This window comes from Bos indicus, chromosome 16 (genome assembly GCF_029378745.1).
Source record: "Bos indicus isolate NIAB-ARS_2022 breed Sahiwal x Tharparkar chromosome 16, NIAB-ARS_B.indTharparkar_mat_pri_1.0, whole genome shotgun sequence".
Lineage (NCBI taxonomy): Eukaryota > Metazoa > Chordata > Mammalia > Artiodactyla > Bovidae > Bos > Bos indicus.
In genome coordinates, this window is record NC_091775.1 from 42,560,483 (window position 1) to 42,575,774 (window position 15,292).

At 53.6% G+C, this 15,292-nt stretch overlaps 1 protein-coding gene across 1 annotated transcript in view; it reads right to left on the bottom strand.

The window, feature by feature from the left end:
• Positions 1-998: 998 nt before the first annotated feature.
• The window catches only part of PLOD1 (procollagen-lysine,2-oxoglutarate 5-dioxygenase 1), a 29,486-nt gene continuing 15,192 nt past the window's right edge, over positions 999-15,292 (bottom strand). The window contains exons 8-19 of the mRNA XM_019976596.2: positions 14,822-14,923; positions 14,135-14,266; positions 12,128-12,249; positions 10,132-10,236; positions 9,255-9,380; positions 8,811-8,952; positions 7,777-7,890; positions 6,726-6,791; positions 5,987-6,091; positions 4,391-4,537; positions 3,500-3,625; positions 999-1,893 (exon numbers count right to left, since the gene is read on the bottom strand). Coding sequence (XP_019832155.1) covers positions 1,738-1,893; positions 3,500-3,625; positions 4,391-4,537; positions 5,987-6,091; positions 6,726-6,791; positions 7,777-7,890; positions 8,811-8,952; positions 9,255-9,380; positions 10,132-10,236; positions 12,128-12,249; positions 14,135-14,266; positions 14,822-14,923 — 1,443 coding nt within the window. The 3' untranslated portion in view covers positions 999-1,737. The remainder of the gene's footprint in view (positions 1,894-3,499; positions 3,626-4,390; positions 4,538-5,986; positions 6,092-6,725; positions 6,792-7,776; positions 7,891-8,810; positions 8,953-9,254; positions 9,381-10,131; positions 10,237-12,127; positions 12,250-14,134; positions 14,267-14,821; positions 14,924-15,292) is intronic.

The following is a 15,292-nucleotide window of genomic DNA, read 5'->3' on the forward strand; positions in this document are numbered from 1 at the left end:
CAGCATTCCAACCCCCTTCCCAGGTTGTGACCACCTCAAATCCCTTTAGACATTGCCAAATGGCCCTTGGGGGGCAAAAATCACCTAGAAAAACTAAGCTCCCCACAGTTCTTATAGCCATTGTGACATTTATCACCCTGGGTTCACAGTGAACTGCATTTTGTTTTTTTTCTGTCCCCATCCGTGACTAGAGGGTACCTAGAAGGTGGGGGTGGGGCAGGGACCAGATTTCTACTGAAATCATATTCAAATCCCCATCCTTACCACTTACTTCTGTGACTTTAGGTCAATTACTTGGCCCCTCCAAGCCTACATTTCCTCATCTATAAAAAGGCAATGCTAGTCCCCACCCCAGAAGACTGCATGCTGAGTGCCTGACATGCATGATGGCCAGCCCACAGCAGGGGTGGACAGAGACTGGCACTTATTAATAAATGGGCTTCCCTGGTGGCTCAAGCAGTAAAGAATCTGCCTGCAATGCGGGAGACCCAGATTGAATCCCTGGGTCAAGATCCCCTGGAGAAGGGACTGGCTACCCACTCCAGCATTCTTGCCTGGAGAATCCCATGGACAGAGGCTCCAGTCCGTGGGGTCACAAAGAGTCAGACAAAACCGAGCAACTAACACTTCATAACATTAATAAATGCCTTGACGTGTTACAGATGCTACAAATCTGCCCAGGGTGTGGCAGGACCACCAGAAGTTCTCTGTTCCCTGATGTTCATGTGCGCAGGAAGGGTGGTCGGCAAAGGCTTCAGAGGAGAGTGACACCTGGTTTGGATCTTGGGAGATGACACCATGCGCCCCAGGTAGCAGGGCCTGGCTCACATGGAGGGTTTATGAAATATACAAATGAGACAGAGACCACATGTGACTTGGTGTGAGAAACAAGTCACCCAATCTGCTGACACAGCCAGCCTTCCTCACTATTAAAACCTCTCCCTGCAGACACCCGCCCTGACACGTGCACACCCACCTACCCCAGCATCTCCCACTCAGTGGTTTGAATGACCTTTAATAGGAACGCTGTTTCTGTCTGTCCCTCTCTCCAGAGGCATCCAGGACAGGATGACATAGTGCAGTGTGCAGATACACCACTCCCTGCTCTGCCCCACCCCCAGCAAAGGTCAAGCAGAGGATGGAGCTGCGACATCCATGCACTTCCTGTCTCCCAGGAGGTTTTCTGAGTCACCATCTCCAAGGGATAGCGTTCTGCTCCCATGATAGGAGCCAGGGAGGATGGGGCTGCTGCAGTCCCACGGTCATGTGGGGACTTGAGTCTGACCCAGGTCTCAGTATCAACCCTGGAGCAGAAGGCCCCTGAGGCTGCAGCTCTGCTGGGGAGAAGCTCTGGGGTGTGACTTCTCACCCCTAGAGTCTCTCTGGGCAGCTGGGTCAGCCTCTGTTGTGCTCAAGCACTGCCCCCTGGAAGAAGCAGAGGAAGTGGGACTGGGTTTTTCAGGAAGATGGGTGAGAAAAGACCAGTTGCTACAAAGCAGTGAAAGTGAACAGTTTTTCCCTGGAAGACATCCAGAGCACCAGGAAGGTCCCAGCCAAGGAGCTATGCTCTGCCTCTGTCTGGCCTGCGGCCCCGTCTCTCCGAAGGTGGCTCAAAAGCAGTGAGAGGTCAAGAGCCTGGAGGCTGGATCCCGTTCCCTGGGCCCCGAGGCGCCGGAGGCTGCTGGGCAGTGGTTGTTGACCAAGAGGAAAAGGTCTGTGGTGGCCGCTCCCAGCCAGTTAGGGATCGACGAAGGAGACTGCGATGTAGCGGGTGCCTTTGGTGGTGGGGAGCCCCTCGTGGTAGTGCGTGAGTCGCCCGGGGTGCATCAGGGTCCAGCCCTTCCGTGGGGCTCGGATGGAGCAGTTGTAGCGCAGGAACCGACAGCCCCCGCCCTGCGAGACAGGAAGTGTGGATTCCCCAACAGGAAGTGCCAGTTCCCCAACGGACACCGGGCTCTCCCCCCACCCCCACCCCCATTCTCCCATCTGAGCCATCACAGCCAAGGGGCCCCTCAGTACAGCCTGCCTGGGGATGCCCTGTGGAGCGACAGCCATGAGCTGCCTAAGGAAGACACTCAGCAAAGAGCAAGGAATCAGAAGCACTGGCCTTGGAGGCAGGCAGCACTGGGCAGTGACTCTGTGACCAACCTGAACCTCAGTTTGCCCTTCTGGAAAATGGACATTAAACTGTACAGAGTTGTGAGAATTAAATGAGAAGATACAAGTAAGAGCTAGCTTAGGGCTGGGTTTCTCAACCTTAGCACTATGGACATGTTGGGTTAGATAATTATTTTTTAATTGTGGCAAATACACATAACATAAACTTTACCATCATAATCATTATCAAGTATACAATGATAATAAGTACATTTACACTGCTGTACAGTTATCATCACATGGGCCAGATAATCTTTCTTATGGGGGAGCTGTCCTGGGTACCCCTGGCTTCTACCCAAGAGATGCCAATAGTACCCTCATAGTTGTGACAACTGAAAATGTCTTCAGTTATCGCCAGTGTCTGCTGAGAGGGAATCACTGTCCCCTATGAAAACCCCTGATATACTGTAAACTCTCAAAAAAATGATAGGTGTTTTATGGGTGTCCTTCACAATGCCTGCCCAGGGCTGAGTCCCTAGAAGCCTTTATAAATAGTAACTTGGGACTTCCCCTGCGGTCTAGTGGTTAAGACTTTGCTGTTCAACACAGAGGATGTGAGTTAGATTCCTGGTTAGGGAACTAAGATCCCACATACCTCATGGCCAAAAAACAAAAACAAAACATAAAGCAAAAACAATATTGTAACAAATTCCACAAAGACTCTTAAAAGAAAATAGCAGCTTAAGGAGTAAATGGTGAATAAATGGCTGTCTCTCTAGCTGATCACACCTAGAGGCCCTTCCTTGGGGCCCTGAAGCCCCCAACTACTCCCTCCGCACTCTCAAGTCTTCCTGGTTTCCCCATCCCCCACTCTGGTCACAAGCCTGTGCCCCACACCTACTCTAATCTTGTCCTGCCATTCCCAAAGCTGCCCTCTTATTTCAAGAGTGATGAAAACCCTAAACTTTTTATTACTAATAGCTATTATTTTCCTTGATTACTTATTATGGATTCACATAAGCAATTACCTGGATGAGCTCATTTAATTCTCACAATTCTACAGAGGGTCCTCTAGGTTTTCCCATCTAAGATATGAGGGAAATGCTAAGAAACGTACCTGGTTACCTGTTACACAGAGCTGGTGAGAGGGAGGTAGGACCCAAGCCCAGCCAGTCTGGCCCCCAGACATCCCGAATCCTTGCTCTGTTGTATCTAAAGCTTTCTCCCCCCAACCAAATTGTGCTCTGAGCCCACCTCTTCTAAGAAGCCGTCTCCACGCACCAGGCACCTTCTCCTTAGGGTTCTCTGGCACTGGCATACCCTGACTGGCCACTCTGTGAGCTGCTTACTCCTGTCAGCCCTGGCCCTGGCCCGCCCCTGGCCCAAGATGCCCCCTGCTCACCTCATAATCCACTCCAACCCGGTTCAGGGCGATGTTGATGGTGAAGGTGGAGGCGTCGTGGTGTGGCACCAGCGAGGGCTGCTCATCGGGCTTGTAGCGGACGACAAAGGCCAGGTCGAATTGGGCCTGCGCCAAGGACGTGGGACAAGAGAACTGGAGTTAGAGAGAGGCCCCCAAATGCTGGGAGAGGCAGGGGTGCACAGAAGGGACCCCTCATCCAATCGCTGCAAAGTCGACCAAGACAGCAGATCTGCTTATGCTGTGTTCTCCAGCGTCTGGCACAGACAAGTTTCTCAATTAAAACATGGGGTGGAAGGGAAGGAAAAGTAAAGAAAGGGAGGACGTGGAGGGAGGAAGGAAGAGCAGGAGAAGAAGATGAAGAGAAGAGAGGAAATAAACGTAACCCTCACGACTTTCTGGCTGGTGATTCCTTGGGGGCAAGGCCCTGGCACACTCAAAGCAGGTGTTTGGAGAAAACCAGGGTAAACAAGGAGGAGGTGACTGAGTGAAGGAGGGCAAAAGTCAAAAGAGGCAGCCAGACACACGAGGGAGGGAACTAAAGGAATGAGCATGCCAGCCAGCTAACACGGGCTTATATGAGCCTCTAGAGCAAGATTTAAGTACACAGAGGAGGATGCAAAGAAGTGAGTCCTGGCTGGAGGCAGAGTGGCCTCCCCTTACCAACTAGATGACTCCCGAGGCCCCGCCCACAGTATCCGCCTCCCGAGGCCCCACCTTCCGGGGGCCTAGCCTCACCCCTGAAGGGAGGAGACGCCACTCCTGGAGACTAAATATTCAGTAAACTCTCCCCCAAGCCTGGAACGCCTTCCTCCCCTCCCCCAACCACTCCACCCCACACCCTCATCCCGGTTGCACCCCAGTCGCACCCACCCTGGTGTAGTAGCCCGGGTAGAGTTTCTCCGTCATGGGGGCGATGTACTCCACCAGGAACTTGTGCCACTCCCGCTCAAAGTTGATCTGGTTCATGTGGATGTCGATGGTTGGCACGTTTTCGTAGCCACCCTGGATGCGGTTGTCCTAGACGTGACCAAGGAGAATTTGGTAAGCAGAATTCTAAGATCTAACCCCCTAACACACACCATGAAATTCCAGCTCCCTGGTGTAGTGCGTGTTTCAGTCGTGTCTGATTCTGTGCGACCCCATGGACTGTAGCCTGCCAGGCTCCTCTGTCCATGGGATTTTCCAGGCAAGAATACTGAAGTGGGCTGCATGCCCTCCTCCAAGGGATCTTCCCGACCCAGGGATAGAACCCTTGACGTCTCCTGTGTCTTCAGCATGGCAGGTGGATTCTTTACCCCTGAGCCACCCAGGAAGCCCCCCTGGTGTACATGCTCTGTCTAAATTCCCTCCCTTTGACCTGTGAACCTGATGGGGTAAGGTTAGGTTACAGGACAAAAGTGAAGGGATTCAGGAGATGTAATTAATGTAATATCTACTGCCTTTGGGTTCATCCAGAGGGAGATCATCTCAGGTGGGCCTTCAAGGAGGGTTTGGAAGACAGAGATTTTGTGTCCTGCTGGCCCAGAAAAGGCAAGCTGCCTGAAATGATGCAGCTGCAAGGATGTGAGTTCTGTCACATGAGGTTGGAAAAGGACCCCAAGCTTCAGATGGGAGCCCAGTCCCGGATGACACCAGGGCTGCAGCCTCGTGAGACACTGAGCCGGACTCCCAACCCACAGAGACTGGGAGATAATAAATGGGTATTGTTTTAAGCTGATAAGCTTTGTGGTGATTTGTTACGCAGCACAGAAAACCAACGCAGAGGCCACAGGTTAGTTGGGGTACTAGAGCCCCAGTGCTGGCTGGGTCACTGGAGCACAAGAGTTCACCAGACCCCACATGTGGGCTATTTGGGTTACTGGGTTCTGGAGATGAGCTCTGGCACCAAGTATGTCAGTTGGGCAGACCCATGAACCATGCTTAGTCCAGCTGCTAGCCCAGATGTTAGCTGGTCCCAGCGGCATATAGGCCCAGGGGTTCATGTGCCTTTAAAAATGGCTCCTGAACTTTCTAAGAGGCTTGCAGGTATGAATTCCTCGTACAGGGAAGGCACAGCCTGTCACATGCACCATGCCCCTTGCTTCTTAACACTGGTGTCTGGTGATCTTAACACTGCTGTCGCTTCCAAATCCTTCTGCATCCCACATTATCTCATTCCTCCCCATCTCCATGCCCAATCTGGGGAAGGAAGAGAAATCATTCTAATGACACACCAGGAACTGGAAACCTAGCAATTCAAGACAAAGGCAGCTCTAAGTCACCCAGCAGCAATGGCAACTTGAAGACCAACATTCCATCCCATTTCTCACTCCCTCTACTCCTAAGTGTCTGCAGGCACCCCTGCCAATGCCCCCATCTCTAGGAGTCCCAGAGAGGTTGGCTAGCTTGTCAAGAAAAGAGCCCCGAGGGCAGGCATGGGGAAAGGGCAGCATCCCACCATCGCAGTCCAGGCATCTGGACCCCCACCTTGTTATCTCCCAGGGACCACTGGCCGTAGTGCTCCATCTCTTCCACCAGCTCATCACAGGCCGTCTCCGTGAAGATGGGGAACCAGTAGACGTCCGGGCAAGGCTGAGGAGGGCGGGGATTCAGTCACAGGGTCCAGAGAAGCATCACTTCGTCCTCCCGCTGCCCCCACGGCCCTCTGCAGACCCCGCTGCAGGCAAGGCCCCTCATGTGGCCTATGTCAGTCCCAAACCCCAGTCTGTGAGCCCTCCGTGTCTCCACAAGTGTCCCCAGGGAACAGGAGCTCAGCAGGCTGCTGAAGGGAGGAGGAACCAGAGCTCAGAGCTGGCCCTTCTCAGCCAAGGTCACAGAGTTGCCTAAGCCTGGAAAGGAATATGCAGATCCAGGGAGCAGAGGCCCACAGACTCCAGGAGAAGCAGAGAAGGAAGCATCTGTTTCTCATTCTAGGCCCACAGTCCACAGCTGAGACCACAATTGGGGACATTTTCTTCTTTCCTGCTCTGGCCAGGGAAGATGCCTCAGGCCCCTCCACCCCCGAAGACTCCAGCTGCAAAGTGCCATCAAGATGCAGGGGCACCCCACTGCATGTTCCCTTGCCCCATGCAGCACCAGAGCACAGGATGGGGGCTCCTGCTCCTCCCCCAGGTCAGCTGGTCTTGTTGCTCTGCCGTCTGTCCCCTGCAGCCGCTGCAGGGTGTAAATCCAGCAGCTTTGTTCACAGAGGGCGCTGGGGCCTTACCATCTCCACCATCTTCCCCGCCAAGGCCTTGGTGTAGTTCTCGTGGATGTATTTCTCCTTCCAGTCCTGTGGGGAGAGGGGGAGCTGGGTCCTCGGGCCAGCCTGGGCCAGCTGGGACTCACCTGCATGGGCTGTTCCAAGAGGGAGTTCTGCCCCCCAGGCCCGGTGGGGTGCGGGAGCATTGGGGGTGGGAGTGGGGGAGCCTGTATGCGCCTCTGCCCGCTGGGTCATGTGAGCTGTTTGGGCGCACAAGTATGTCCATGGGAGTCCATGTTTGCATGTGAGTGCACATGTATAGGTCCCCCTGCAGGTATGTGCCTGTGCCCACATCAGCCACAGGCTTGAACATCTAGTGATGCTGTCAGGACTTCCTCCTCCTCTGATCAGCACAGCACCCTCAGAGGTGAGGCAGGCTGGGATAGCATGCCCATTTTAGAGCTGAGATAACTGAGGCCCCATAGATTCTGGACAAAAGATAACGGAAGGACTAAACAACCTCCACTGCCACTTCTCAAGAGCCAAGAGCAAAATCGGGGTACTGAGCATGCCCCCTGCACTCAACATCAGAGGGCAAAACACCTAAGCTACTGCTCCGCCCGGACCCCTGGACACAACCCAACTCTCACCCTATACAGGGAACAAGCTCAGGACTCTCTCAGAACAAACTCTCCTCAGGAAGAGAGTGAGCAAGGGAGCCTGACGTTAGTTCTCACTCCCCACTGCTGCAGAAGGGGCCCCAGTAAAGCCTTGCCTGGAAAAAAAAGATAACCGAGGCCCCAAAGGCGGACAGGTTTAACTGTCACAGCTGATGGACCACAAACCTCAGCCTCTAACTCCAGGTCCCTCCTCCACCAGATGGCGCTGCCTCGAGAGACACTCTCCTCTCCACACTGGAATCCTGCCTGACAAGCCCTCTGGGGTGGAGGGAGCCAGGGGGGACCATGGGGTCCCAGCCCAGCCAAGGTCAGGCTCTGGGAGGGAGATGCCTCAGGTCACAGGATCACAGAGGTCCCTTTTGTTCCCATGCCTGCCCACCCACCCAGGGCCTCACCTCGGGGTTGCTGAACACCTCCCAGAGGTCGTTGTGGAGGTGGGTGGTCTGGTAGCTGTCCAGGGAGAGCAGGTGGCCAAAGGAGTGCCGGTTGGTCAGGAACATGAACACATCCTGGGGAGAAGAGGCTGGATGGAAGAGAGCCTCCCTTCTCCTGCACACCCCACCCCTGGCGTGGGCAAAACTGAAGCCTCCTCTACCCACCATATTTAAATTCACAACCCATTGTGGGTCACTCCATTTCCCAAGTGCCCAAGGCCTGAGGCAATCAAGGAAGACTTCCTGGAGGACTGAACAGGAGTGAAAGAATGAGCGTGCAAAAGAAAAGGATGGAGTTCTGATCCTGGAGTGAGTTGTGGGCACAAGGAAAACATCATCCCGCTGTCACATTTAAAAAAAAAATAACCACAAAATAGTATCGAGTGGGGCACAGGGAAATAGTAAGGGCATCTCTTGGGCATATTACTTGGAGTAAAGGTGGAAAGTTCAGTTTTCTGTGGGCTCTGTCAAAATGTACATAAAAGAGATTGTGTAGGGCTTCCCTGGTGGCTCAGTGGTAAAGACTCCACCTGCCACTGCAGGAGATGTGGGTTCAATCCCTGGTCCAGGAAAATCCCACAGGCCATGGAGCAACGAAGCCTGTGCGCCACAACTATTGAGCCTGTGCTCCAGAGCCCGGGAGCCACAAGAAGAGAGGCCATTGCAATGAGAAGACCAGGCACTGCAACTAGAGAGCGGCTCCTGCTCACTGCATCTAGAGGAAAGCCCGCACAGCAATGAAGACCCAGCACAGCCACAAATAAATAAACACAAATTTTTAAAAAGATAAAGATAGTGTGATAACTGGGTCTGCTAAAATGATCCTACAGATCCCGAGGGGCAGCCCTCATGCCTGGGGCTCCAAGTGCCCCCACCAGGGCCTGGCAGCCTGTAAGCAGTCCTGCTGGGATCTCAGAAGCCACAGGGCCCACGGGAACAAGGTAACTCGTCTTCCCCATCAACGGGGCCTCTTCTGACTGCCCAGCCCAGCTAACCTGCTGCCGGATGTTGGCACAGAAGGCCATGTCGGGGTCCAGCTTGCTGTGGTGGAACAGGTCTGTCTCCTGCAACTCAGCCCGCAGGGCGCTTCCCTTGATCAGGTAGATGTTTGAGATGTAGGGTACATTCCAGACACCCCTAAGGGAGAGAGGGGAAGATGGAGGGGGTCACAGGCAATGGTGTGGAGTCATAGGCTGGGGGTCAGGGGTCAGACGAGGGGGAAGTCACAGGCTGGGAGGGCAGGATGGTGCTGATTTGATTCCCCTACTCTGGGCACATGGCCCCAGGATAATTGTCAGGAAGTCCTTCTGTGTGTCTGACTGCAGTCTTCCTTGCTTCAGTTCAGCAGGAATTTGAGCACAACAAGGACAGGAATACTGGGGGAGGCAAGGCCAGGTGGAAGACAGAGGAGGGTGTCCCCCCATCCTGCAGGTACTCACACACGCCGCCCCTGCACGATGTCCACGTAGTCCTCGGAGCGGGCGTAGTAGCCATCTGCACTCAGTGCCCCCCAGAAGTTCGACCACAGCCTCCCATGGCGGGTCATCAATGGGGCGATAACGTTCCTGGGGAAGGGAGCATCTCAGAGGGAGTCCCTCTGCCTGAGGGGAGGTTGGGGCAGGTCCAGGTGTGGGGAAGGGGAGGGAGAGTGCCTTCAACCTGCAAGGACCTCCCTGGAGTAGGGCCTGGGGTGGGGTCTGGCCCATCTGGTGCCAGCTCCCCCTGCCCCTCACAGAGCAGCCAGGAAAGGCACAGAGGAGGAGGGGTGGGGGTAGGGGGTGGGACAGCTTGGAGCTTGGAGCCAGGAGGTGGAGAACATCCTAGACTAAATCAAGGTAGCCAGGACTTCCCTGGCAGTACAGTGGATAAGAAATCCACCTGCCAATGCAGGAGACACAGGTTCGATCCCTGGTCCAGGAAGGTCCCATATGCCGCAGAGCGACTAAGCCTGAGCACCACAACTACTGAGCCTGTGCTCTAGAGCCCATGAGTCACAACTACTGAGGCTGTGGGGTGCAACTACCGAAGCCCATGCGCCTACAGCCTGTGCTTTGCAATAAGAGAAGCCACTGCAATGAGAAGCCTGTGCACTGCAGAAAGAGTAGCCCTCACTCACCGCAACTAGAGAATGTGTGTGTGTGTGTGTAAAGACAAGATAGCCAGGCTGGGAACAGCCCAGGGTCACAGGTGAGGCCAATGTGGAGGAGGAGACAGGCAGGGGAGGGGCCCCCACCCCAAGCCCAGACTCGGGTCCAGGGCCATCGTGAGCCCTGAGGGCCTGCCTGCCAGCCGGCCGCGGCCAGCCCACAGCCTCACTTGTTCTGCTCGATCAGCAGCCGCAGGGTTTTGGGCTCAGTCAGGGCCACGTCGGCATCCACGCTGAAGTAGTAAGTGCAGCCACGGTCCTGCCGGCACAAGTCCCTGTGGGGAGGGAACACAGGGTCGTTGGGGTCAGGGTGCTGGTGCTCACCTCCCCACCACCCAGGATCCCTGCACCTGCAGTCCCCATTGCTGCCCACATCTGTCATCACCAGGTACCAGCCAAGGGTCTTTAGGGAGCTCAGGTCAGCCCTGCTGCAGGCTGGCACCAGCCGCCTCGAGGTCCCTCCCGACTCTGAGACCCAACCCCTGGACTACAAAGCTGTCAAGACAAGGCCCAGAGCCTGGCATCTGGCAGCCAGTGCCCTGGAAACCTGGGCATTGGGGAGAGCAGGCCCACAGACAGGTCCCTACACTGCTCTGTGCTATGGGTAAACTGGCTGTGCCTTTCCAGAGGACAGTCTGGCAACCTACACCAAAAGCTTTAAAAATCTCACACTAGGTAAAATCAGTCAGACAGAGAAGACAAATGTCATATGATATCACCTGCATGTGGAATCTAAAAAAATAACACAAACCAACATATTTACAAGACAGAAATAGACTCACAGACATAGAAAATAAAAACACAGTTACTAAAGTGAAAAAGGGGGAAGGGGAAGAGATAAATTAGGAGTATGGGATTAACAGATACACACTAATATACAAAAAATAAACAACAAGGATTTACTGTCCAGCACAGTAAATAATGGCCCCATAGCACCAAGCAGTGTAGGAACCTGCCTGTGGGCCTACTCTCCCCAGTGCCAAGGCTTTCAGGGCACTGGGTGCCAGATGCCAGAAAGATAATGATATTCAATACCTTGTAATAACCTTTAATAGAAAAGAATCTGAAGTTGTACACCTGAAACTAGCACAATATTGTAAATCAGTAATAGTTAAAATTTTCTTAAAAATCTATGTTCTTTCTGTTTACTGGTGCCAGGCTCAGCAAACTATGGAGCACAGTGCAAATCTAGCCCACTGCCTGAGGTTTTGACCCTTTTCTCTTTTTTTGACTGTGCTATGCGCCATGCGGGATCTTAGTTCCCTGACCAGGGATCGAACTCGTGCCCCTCTGCAGTGGAAGCATGGAGTCTTAACCACTGGACCACTAAAAGAATCCCCAAGAACTTTTGTCAAATTACTTTATTGACGTATAGTTGATTCACAATGCTAATTTCTGCTATACAGCCAAGTGATTCAGTTGTACATATATATATACACAGACATTTTTTTCATATTCTTTTCCATCATGGTTTATCACAGGATATTGAATATAGTTCCCTGTGGTACACAGTAGGACCTTGTTTTTCCATTCTCTATGTAACAGTTTGCATCTGCTAATCCCAAACTCCCAGTCCATCCCTCTCCCACCCCGTGGCAATCACAAATCTGTAAGAACAGTTTCACATTTCTAAATGGGTGGGGAAAATAAAAATCAAAAGAAGTCATGTGAAAATCATATGCACTTCAAATTTCAGTGTTGATAAAGAAAATGTTATTGGAGCACAGCCACGCTCATTCATGCTCTAATAGCCAGGCTGAGTGGTCACGGCAGAGCCCTCAAAGCCAACTTACATAGATTTACTAGCTGGTCCTTTAGAAGGAGTTTGCCAATCTCGGATCTGCACTTTCTAACTCTTTTATAGTCAACACAAATTAAACTTGTTTATTTCCATGATAAAGGAAAAAAATCAGAGGCTGTTTCTCCAATTGTCAGCATTTATCTCCTCTGGCCTCCAGTCCTTCTCTGTCTCTCCTTTGCTTCTCCTTTGCTCAGCCCTCCCCAGGAGCATTGAGGTTGACTCAACGGTTTCCCCATTTGAGAGATGAGAACACCAAGGTCAAGGGAGGGGCAGGACTTGCTGAACACCACATAGCCTTCTGAACCTCTGTCTCCCCGCCCGGGGCTCCTGATTACACGGCCCCTCCGCCATGACCCTCAACTCACGCGCCCATGTTCCTGGCGTCTGCGTTGGCCACCCGCACCTCGGGGCCCACCAGTTTCACAGACTGGTACTCATCGCCGTGCTCTGCCAGGAACTGCTCCACCTGAGCCTTGTGGTGCTGCTCCTGGGGGCAAAGGGATGGAGGCTTAGGATGAGGCTCCACCCCCTGGGACCACAGCGTCTTCTGCTGCCCCAGGCTGCTCCCTCTCATTGCTGGTGCATCCCCGGCCACTTGCTGGAACTTGCTCCCTGGAACTCTGCCATCGTCAGACCTTCTGCCTGGAGTGCCCTTCCTGGCCAGCCTCTGATCGTGCGTGCATGCTAAGTCACTCCAGTCGTGTCTGAATCTTTGTGACCCCTGGACTATAGGCCACCAAGCTCCTCCACGCATGGGATTCTCCAAGCAAGAATACTGGAGTGGGCTGCCATTTCCTCGATACTCTCAAACCAGAGATCGAACCTACATTTCTTATGTCTCCTGCATTGGCAGGTGGGTTCTTTACCACTAGTGCCACCTGGGAAGCCAGCCTCTGACCATCCTCCCCTGACTAGACCAGGTCTACAGGCCTCTTAAAAGCCTCTGTCACCAGGACAGCGCCCCTCACCCCACAGGCCCCACATCAGTCACTGATGACCAGTTCTGCTGGTCCCAGGTATGGCCCAGAGTTTGCTATAAAACACTCCAGGTAATGTTCAAACGGCACTTCGAAAAAGTTTATACCTGGAGCCCCTTGCATGGGGAAAAAGGAAGAGCAGGGTGTTTAAAAACAAACCCAGGGTTCGGAGCGAAGCCTGGATCTGCTCCAGTGAGCTGCATGGCCTTGGACAAGTCACCTGTCTCAGCTTCAGTTTCCTCCCTTGTAAAATGGGAGGGCAATCCTGTCTCCCCATGGGGTCACTGCAAGGAGTTGACAAGTCAGACAAGAGCACACAGTAGGTCCTCAAAGACCATCTGGGACAATTCTCTTTTTCTACACAAAGTCACAATTTATGCGCATGAGGTCTGATGACTCCAGGGAAGCTGGGAGCCTCCCAAGGGCAGGGTCTACAACCTCCTCCTGTTTTCAGGAAGGACAGTTGAATGTCTGTGAGACAGACAAGCTGAGCTGAGTCGGGGCCCACAGGTCCCTGGAGGTGGGGTGCAGACAGTCAGGGCCACGAGGTCTCCGAAGAGGGTGACTATAGACAGGGCAGCTAAGACTCTATGGAAGACAAAGAGCTTTGACAGCAGGCAGGACTTAAGAGCATGTTTGGCTTCTCTCAGCAAAAGCTGAGATGTGGGACTTTATCCTGCTGGAATGGAGAGGCTGGCGAGGCAGGGAGCTCAGAATACTTATTCCAGGCCTGGATTCACAAAGTAGAAGGCCTTCAGGTGCCCCTTGACTCCTCAGAATGTATTATACTCAAGGAATGAAAACCAATTTAACTATCACCAGATCGAATCAGGAAAGACTGGGACTCCTCTGGCGGTCCAGTGGTTAAGACTCAGCACTTCCACTGCATGGGACACAGGTTTGATCCCTGGTCGGGGAACTAAGATCCCACATGTCCTGCAGCTTGGCCAAAAAAAAAGGGGGGGAGGAATGAAAGACTGACTGGAGCAGGAAGGGAAATAACGATAACGACGTCAGCTAAGAGCACCTACTATGTGCTTCCTATTCATCAGGCGCTTGTCTTCATGCTTCAGAGGTCAACTTGTTTAATCCTATGTGGCCAGCACTAATAGTATCCCTATTGAATAGACCTAATAGATGAGAAAACTGAAGCCCAGAGAGGTTGAATAAGATGCCCAAGGTCACACAGCTAATATAAGCAGCGATATTGGGGTTCAAACCCAGCCAGTCTGACTCCAGAGTCAACCCAGTGATTGGGAATACAGCCCACTTCCCACTTCCATCTGACTCAGATAACCCTGGTTTGGTTACTTCCTCAGAGGTCTCAGGGCATCTTGCAAGGGTGGACCCTCGACCCAAACCACATGGTGAGCCCACCAAGAGCCTGCTACTCACGTGGTTGTGAATGAAAAGCCTCAACCGTTTTTGGGGGTAGTGGAGGCGCAAGAGCCGCTGGAAGAACAGGGACAGGAACGGGGTGGGCTGTTCGATGAACACGCCGACCAGAACAGCAGGCAGAGCTTCATCCTGCAGGGAGAGAGGGCGGCACAAGAGTCCAGCCATAGTCCAGCCATGGAGTGGCTGCTGAGCCCTGAGGATGGCCAGAGGGACTAGAAATCAGAGGCTTTGCAGGACTTAGCAGGAAAGGGGCCTGGGCAGGAGCTCCGAGCAGCGTGTGCAGGGGGCAGGGGACGGGACCAGCAGGGATGCAGCTGGAGGCTGTCTCTACAGGGGACAGGTGCAGCGTGAGTCCAGACTCTAGCCAGGACAGGTTGACAGCACACTGTCAGAGAGCTTGGCTGGCATGAGGTCTGAGATGGACCATGAATGAGGAGTAAGGTTCATGGGATGGGGAGAGGGCTACAAGGGCCCCTGAAGGACCAGGCAGAAGAAACCAGAACTTAGGCTTCCCAGGAAGCCAGAGCCATGTGCAATCTGAGAAGGCTTTCAGGAGGAGGTGCCTGGGTGAGGACGAGGAGGAAGGTGACCGCTTTAGGGCCCACCAGAGATGACAGAGTCTCTTCCAGAACCCCTCCCCTTCTCCCACTCCAAGGACAGAGCCCCGGGGCCCAGCAGCCTCACCCCGATGCCCTTGAGGCTGCGCAGGCCCTCGTCACACACAGCGCACCCCGTCTCGAAGGTCCAGAAGCGCGGGATGTAGTTGCCCAAGTAGTTCAGCTGCAGCTGTCGGGAGACGAGGGATATGACTGAAACCAGGCCAGCCCCACTCCTGCCCCAGCCACCACCAAGGAGGGGGGCCTGCACCCCAGCCCTTTGCCCTCCCAAAGAGGGCAGGAATGTGGCTTTGTTGGGGGCAGGTCTTGGAAAGTATATCCACCCTTGGAGATGACCAAAGCTGGTCTGAGCAGGGCAGAGGGAGGACACAGACTTTGGTGCTGCCTCATCTGTAACCGCCTGTGTGTGCTAAGTTGCTTCAGTCGTGTCCGACTCTGTAACCCCATGGACTGTAGCCTGCCAGGCTCCTCTGTCCATGGGATTCTCCAGGCAACAATACTAGAGTGGGTTGCCATGCCCTCCTTCCAGAGGATCATC